Genomic DNA, 8,041 nt, shown 5'->3' with positions numbered 1-8,041 from the left:
GGTCAAAATTATTCATATTTTTGCTAATTTTTTTTTTTAATTATATTTTGCTTGACTTGGTTAAATCTTCTAATTTGGTTTGAGATTCTTGATCTAGTTGAGAAATGAAATACAGTTTTTGTTGTCACCATATCCTTTTTATTTATTTATTTATTATTATTATTTTTTTTTTGATAAACGTAAATCCACGACTATAGTTTTTAGGCTATCTATCCAAATCTTCACAGGGTTTGGATTTCCCAACCATTAGGATATATGAAAATACAAGAGGAGGGTTTCTCCTGCCTCAAAGTATTTACAATGAATAGGGTATGGTGCAAATCTTAATCGAACTACACGTACTAATACAACCTAGCAAACTAAAATATCCCAAAATTCTAATTCTACGCTATAATTAAACATCTATCTATCCATCAAGCCTTTATTAACCACTCGAATAGAAGGAACTTGTCCAATCAACTACTTTGTTGCCTTTCCTTCGTTTGCGTGTGAGTTTAAACTTCAATTTTTCTTGTAGCTATCTTGCTAAACTTAGATTCTTGCCGAAGAGTTCTTTCTTCTTCTTCGCCTCTATTTTTTCCCTCTTTGTTGAGTTTTGATACCTAATAAATTTCGGACGATGATATAAAACATCGGAATATACTTTTACAGGCCCGGCCAATGATGAATGGTTTACCAATTAGCCTCTTTATTGGTCCAACTAAAGTCTAACCTATTCCTATATATATGTTGCTCAACCTAGCCATTTTCTTGTATGTGATTTGCGTGTAAAGAGAGAAAAACAGCTGCCTATTGAGAAAAAAAGGTGTGCAATTGAGAGTGAAAAACCGGCGACTTCCTGTTTTGTTTTGGTCTTCTCTTTGTGCCTCTTTCATTATTTTTCCCGTGCCTTAGTGGCTTGCAAATCAACACCTTTATCTTGTACTTTATGGGTGTTGTGGGTCAGAGTCGTTTAGATTGGTATTTGGTAGAGAAGGTAACGTGAAACAAAGTCCATAAAACACCGACTTTAGAAGATCCTTGGAGCGAGTTTCCTCAACACTCTTCGTCTTCTATTGACATTGTCTACTTATTCCTATTGTACGCCGGCTCTTTTTACCCAACACAATTTACTAGTGGTTTCCACCAATATAATTAAACCAATTTTTCCAACAATTTAATCAAGAAGGTAATGGAGGAATGTAGTGTCCAAAAATTCCATTAAAATGGCATAATATATTTAGTCCAAAATGTCCATGGAAATGGAATAAAAAAAAAACTTCTCCCATATTTTGAGATTTCATTAATATTTTCTTAATTTTTTTTATACTGAAAGGAGAATATTGCAGGACTATGGTCTAGATCAAGTGGTAAAAGAGAAGCCTTCCTTAACTATGTTCGAAACTCCTTTGGGAGAAGTGGTCTAATCCATTTATCCCCTTTATGTAAAGAAAAAGGAGAATAGTGCTACAAGTCGGTTTTTGTCCTATTTAGCCCCTTCTTGACAACCATTAAAACGAGTTGGAAAAGATTATTTTTAAAATAGTGATTTTTTGAAGAATGTGTGATTAAAAAGTATGAAAAAGTTTTGAATTTATGTGCGGAATATTTTATTGTAAGAATATGTAGTTGAAAATGAGTTTAAGTAAAAAAAATGAGTTTTTTTTATGTTTGTCAAACCAGGCTTAGATTTCGCTTCATTTTTTAATTGGAGAATATTTTCACCATAAGCTAACTAGAAGTTGGAACCCAATTTAAGACCAAAATCAAATATGACACAACTCATTGTTGCCTCAATATGAAAAATACACTAAACAGATACAAAGTGGATCGAAAATGGTCTCAAAACTAAATATGAATTCAGGTTGATCTTAGTTAGATCCAACCCAATTTCTGTTGGACCCGTTTGATGTACTATAAAATCATTTGAAAATGGTGGTTGCACTTGTTCTTCAAAATTAGATACCTTTATTTTTACAATACTCGGACTAGCACAAGACTCGTCTCCGTCTTCTTTTACACGTGGGTCTCTAATCGATCGTTTACTCACTTTATCTAAATCCGATCCTAAAACGAGAATTTAATTTACACTCATGACTTAATTACTTTAAGTTCTCCGTAAAATATATCACAAGTCTTAAATGTATTACCGATTTACATCCTCTCTTACCACAATTGTTTTCATGAGAAGTTCCATCGAGGTTCTTTTATATTAAAAACCGAAAGTCTCCATTTTTTTTTAACTTTTTTTGGCACTAGCAAAACAAATAAACCTGATTTATTAGGTTATTTTTTCTATCTTTCTCTTCAAATTCTGGAGTTTCTGGTGCAAGGAGTGTTCGTGAAATATTTGGGTTTCTTGAGCAATTATTAATTTTTTGTTGATTCATTCACAAATGACATGAAATAAATAACTGTTAGAATTTATGTTGTATTGACAATTCTGTAGACAAAATCAAGTCCTAATTAAATTATATTAGGAATTTATCAAGTCGTGATCAAAGTCAAAATAGGAGTTATTAAGTCCTAATTAAAGTCAAAAGAGTTGGGATTGATAATAAAGTTCTTGAAGGAGTATAAGATGTCCAAGAAGATCACATGTGATCAAGGGAATGCAATTAAAATTCTAAAGAGTACCAAAGAGCCACACAAGTTATGTTCCAAATTTTCAGTTACAAATTGCAGCATATTTTTCACTTAGAAAACATTGAAATTTGGACAAGGCTACTTAGAAGAATTGTAGCCCTTTGAATTAATTTTCCAATACATTTTAAATCACTTCAATCAGATATCAAGAAAGATTGAGGGAGTTGGAGATTACATAATCTAAAACACCTACTTCCTACACATGTACAAGAATGTACATTCTCAATAACTTTTAGAGGTTGTTGAACATTGAGGGAATTGGACTAGAAGTATTGGAAGAGTAAAAGAACGTGTTTTGAAGATCCACAGGAGATTGGCAATTTCGAAAGACCGGGAACAGGTGTGAGTGAAGTACGTTGAAGCTGGTCTTGGAGATTACTAGAATTAGATTAGTGAATCTAGTGGTTTTATAGACTAGACCATACTGTAAGTTCATATTATTTATAGTGGAAGTTAATGGCTTGGTCCTAGAGTTTCTATCCAGTTGGGTTTTTTCGTTAACATATTTTGTGTTGTTTATTGCTTTCATATTATCGATTGTGGCATTCAAACTATATGATAAATTGACTTGATTGACTAAACATTTTGAACAATTAAAAAGTGACCTGTGGTTTTTAATTGGTTATTTTAACTTTGCAGTATTCATCTATTCACTCTTGTCTAGGTGATTTTAGGTTTGAACTTCATGATTTTCAACAAGAAATTCTTGCCACATGATATTAAGACTTTTTTGAATAATAACATTGTAAAAACTCAATTTTGAGTTCAATCAATAATGATTTTCATCAACACAATGAGTTTTATTTAAAAAATTCAGTGTAGCCGCAATAAGTTAACTCTCGCAACATCCTCATGGATCCAAATACAAAATTAACAAAAATGAAATCCCATTTTTTGGATTGATTAAAAAGACCATTGGATCCCCCAAATGTTAGACTTTTCCCTAAATCACGAGGGCACAAAAGCATTGCCTTTAGAGACCAATTTTTGCTTGGAAAGTAGCCGCGCTTGTGCCCAATTAGTTAAAAACTTGCCTAAATTTCCTTGGCATGAAGATACTCCTTCAAAGTGCCATGTATTGTCAGTTGTCACTCCTTTGTAGCAGTCATTATACTTTATACAGTTATAAGGGAAAACCTTTTATTCAAGCACGCTTTAACTAAATATGAGTACAACACTGGCAAATGAATGTAGCAGAGCTGCCTATAAAAACACAAATAAAAGACTTCTTTTGCAAATGCAAGAGGAATAGGAAATATAATTATAGTATTATCCATGCAAATACACCATGCTTAGCTTCATCAATCATCTCTGTGACTTTTTAGTTGTATCCTCCACGGCCTGTTGCAGTGTATCCTCCCTCGCTATTGTAACCTCCACGCCCATTTGTACTGTATCCACTCTCACTATTGTACACTCCACGTCCAGTTGTGCTGTATCCATTCTCAAGAAGTCTTCTATTGTATCCTCCTCGTCCATTTGTTGTGTATCCTTTATCACTATTGTACCCTCCATGTCCTGTTGTACTGTATCCACTCTCAAGAAGCCTTCTTCCTGCAATGACAACATATATACCTCCATGTTTTAGGGAATACATAATGGAAGAAATTACTAATGCCATAATTGAAAGCCCAAGACTAGCTAACTAAGAGGGGGGTGAATTGGTTATAGTAACTTTTTCGAAGAATAGTTTTATGTATTCAATTAATTCTCACTTAAATGTAGCAATTAGTCAAATATGAAAATGAACGAAGACTAAGATAAATTCACAAGTAATAAATAAAAACAAGGATAAGTAAAAGGGAAGAGAAGTCAAACGATATCATATGGAGGTTCGATCCAATGCAATGATCTACGTCTCCCGTTACCAAGCCCTCCGTCACGAGTAAGGCCTTTTTCACTATATTGATTGATTTATGATGTAATCTAACCTTTTTACAATGTTTTCGATGACTTATAAGCAAGGAGCACCATTCCTTTACAATGTTGAAATTTTCGGGACTTCAACCCGACCCACAGGTTTGAAAATAAAGAGTTTATAAATAGAGACTTGTCTTGTAATGAATGATTTATTCGGAGTTGAATTCAATAAGAGAAGGAGGTTAACACTTTAGTAAATAGCAATAATTGAAACTCAAGTGTTAGATATGAAAAACTTTTATGAGATGATTATCAAAGGTTGAATCAATCAAAAGTTTTTCAAGAACGAATAGAGATGAGTAAAGAATATAAAACAAATATTTAAGCTCAAGAAAATCTCACTTTAATGCTCTTGGAGTTGTTATCTTGAATGCAAACTAATCTAGTATTTATAGCAGCAAAATAGTCAAAAGTTCTGTCTTACCAAACGAGGCTATCGGAAGGTCAACTATCCAATTTTTTTTTTTTTTGTTCAGAAGTCACAACGTTCAGTTTTCAGACCGTTGGACAAACCTGCTGTACTGGACGTCCGCTAGGATTACAGGACGCGTCCTCTAGCCCAAAGTTACAAGATGCGACCGCCAGAGTTACAGGACGCGTCCTCTAAACCAGTTTGCGTTTGGCAGTTAGAATTCTTCTTCTTTTAATGTTCTAAAAGGGTGTAATCTCATGAAAGATGTTTCCAATTTGTTTTTCAAGATTTTTGACATTTCTTAAAGTGTATAATTAGGTTCATACCTTAAAAAAAAATTTACGCAAAAAATCGTGTTTGTTGTGCGAAGAAACTTTCTCGAGCTTCAAATAATGTATTTGCTAAATACTAAAGTGTTTTACCTTTACATTTGAAATCAAGGTGTCTAAGTCTAATTTCTTAAAATTTCTTTATAATTTGACTTGATGAAGTGCTTCTTGACTTGTTGTGTAGCTCGGCTTTTACTTTCTTCAATTTTTGCGAAAGCTCCAACATTTTGTCTTCGATTTACTACATTTGTCATAACTTCTATAATCACTAAAATACAATTGTTAGTAATAAACATAATTTGTTTGTTATAATCAAAATGAGAAATCAACCATAGGTCAACAATAATAACTTCTTCTACAAAAGATTAAGAGTCTGATGCTCCTCTTTCTGTTAAATTCATACGAAAACTCTAATCTTCAATAATGGACTTATGAATTATGATATATACAAAGTTTTGAAGTTATTGGTTGAACTCCTAGTATATAAATTTAAGCTACTAGAAGCGAACAGGTTTATGAATTTAACTTTTGTTTTCAACACATCATCTCGACGATTCTTTAATTTTTTCATCAAAGATCTGACATGTGTACAATTTTCATAAATTAATGGTGATAAAACTTGAACCTAAAACTCCTAAACCATGTTAACCCACCTCCTCTAAAAACATTATTTGCTTTTAGGGAGGATATGTATTATCACTAGTATTAATCTGCATGTACATTAAGTGCATGTTTAATAACGAGGATTAAATAACACTCCACAGTATCGCAGAAGAGAAATAAACTAATTAAAATATTGTTTATTGTATTATCCAGTCTCATTTAGTACAGCATACCAACATGCACTTATAGTTGAATGTATTCCAAAACAATCATAAAATATGTCTTCATTTTGAATAAGAATTTTTAGTACTGACCACGTGGAATCTCTGGGTTTGCATCAGAAATTGAAGCGTTTGCCATTTTGGGTGATATGATAAGCAATATTGCCATGAAAACAGCCATCAGAAATACTCGATTTGCATTAAGGAATGCCATTAATGCTAATATATGAGAAAATATGTGTTCTGCAAGGATGAGTGTGAAGAGTAAGAGTTCAAATATCATATATTTATAGTTGAAGATGAGGGCATCAATTGTAAATAGGAATAAGTGAGAAAAAATAATGAACTAATTGACCTTTCAAAGGACCAAATATGATCATATCATGCAAGGTTATCTTATAGATTTCTGCAATTATTTTTACAATCCTTTTTAGTTCATTGATTGAGCAATCTGTGTGAACATGGATAACTTTTGTAATGATATCATGCAATATTAAGAAATATGTTGATAACTGATGAGTTTGTTTCACTCATGATTTTCATACAATTTTAGCTTCATTAAATGCTAGATTTTATGAGTATAGAACGTTTTCAATGTGTTTGTTGTCTTATTTTGAAGATAAGGAGAAGCGATGTGAAAAAAAGTATTAAAGTAGACGAAGAGGCCAAAAACACGAAATTGGGGCAGAAAGACGGTGCTTAGGCGCTGCACTCATAGCGCCTAGGCACTACGAAACTGAAAAAAGATGAAATTTGGACCCGAAAAACAGCGCCTAGGCTCCGAAACCATAGCGCCCAGGCGCTATAGCCAGTGCTGAGGCGCTGTCTTGTAACGCCTAGGCGTTCGATTGACGATCTAGGGCGCGTTTTTTTTGGGCCGTTTTTAAATCCATAAAAACCCTACTTCTACATAAAACGGAGGGGCACCTATAAATACATCTTCCTCATACTTTTGAAGGGTTCTTGACATATTGGAGAGAAAACAACAAGAAGGGAGATTCAAAGGAGAAATTCAAGAAGATTAACACCAAGAATTGAAGATTGGAAGCATTCATTGGAAGAGGAAGGAGATCTTGGTGCAAGAATTCCACTTTTTCTTCTACATCTTTATTTCAAACTCGGTGATGTATTCTAAGACAAATTCCTTCTTTTCTTCTTGTATTATGAGTAGCTAAATTCATTGTTAGGGGGAATAATGTAACCAATTGGGATCTTTTACATTTTCTTATTGAGACTTTCATTTTTTAATTCTTCCATGTGTTGATTTTGCTATGAGTTGAATGCATTAAATTATCCGATCAATAATTTGATGATTTTTGTGAATTTTTTACAAATAGAGATATGAGTTTAGGATTTAGACCATGTAGTAAAATCTAATACATTGGTATAACGAGTAGAGATACCTATACCATTTATTGCGGTCATAATTGAATTCCTAAAACATAGAACTCGTTTAACTAAGTTGAATTTGCATAGAGATATGAAATTTAATTAGTTAAATAGGCTCAATGAAAACTTGAGAGGGGTAAATTGAATACAATAGGAGAATTCGACCGAGCGCTACATTAGAATTGAGTTTTAATTTGAGATGTAAAGGTGATCAATTGGTGAAGTTATTCTACCCTAACATCCGTTCATTATTTGATTCTCCAACCAATCGTGTGAACATTCATTTATTTTCTAGAATTTAGATTAAAACCCAGATTTTATAACCTTTGATTTATATTCGTCAAATAGTAGTTAAAGAAAGATTAAATTAAATTCTAGAAAATAGAATTTGTGGGATCGATAACCGGGCTCTTAGGTCCACTATTATTTATTACGGGTCGTACACTTGCGAAACAAAATTTTACAACAAGTTTTTGGCGCCGTTGCCGGGGACCATTTCTTTTAGTTTTAATTATTTTTTTTATTTTGATTGTTATTTGATT

The 8,041-nt window shown here is 32.7% G+C and overlaps 1 protein-coding gene across 1 annotated transcript; it reads right to left on the bottom strand.

Annotated features, from left to right (window-relative positions):
* Nucleotides 1-3,910: 3,910 nt before the first annotated feature.
* LOC111383780 (glycine-rich protein HC1-like) lies at nt 3,911-6,418 on the bottom strand. The gene is made up of 2 exons (XM_023007932.1): nt 6,204-6,418; nt 3,911-4,179 (listed from the first exon to the last, which is right to left on the bottom strand). Exons 1-2 carry the CDS (start codon nt 6,391-6,393, stop codon nt 3,947-3,949), a joined length of 423 nt encoding a protein of 140 aa, XP_022863700.1. The 5' UTR covers nt 6,394-6,418; the 3' UTR covers nt 3,911-3,946.
* Nucleotides 6,419-8,041: the final 1,623 nt, after the last annotated feature.

The sequence above is a fragment of the Olea europaea genome, unplaced genomic scaffold (genome assembly GCF_002742605.1).
Source record: "Olea europaea var. sylvestris unplaced genomic scaffold, O_europaea_v1 scaffold2757, whole genome shotgun sequence".
Taxonomy (NCBI): Eukaryota; Viridiplantae; Streptophyta; class Magnoliopsida; order Lamiales; family Oleaceae; genus Olea; species Olea europaea.
The sequence above is the reverse complement of the archived record's forward strand: the minus strand, read 5'-3'. Positions and strand labels throughout refer to the sequence as shown.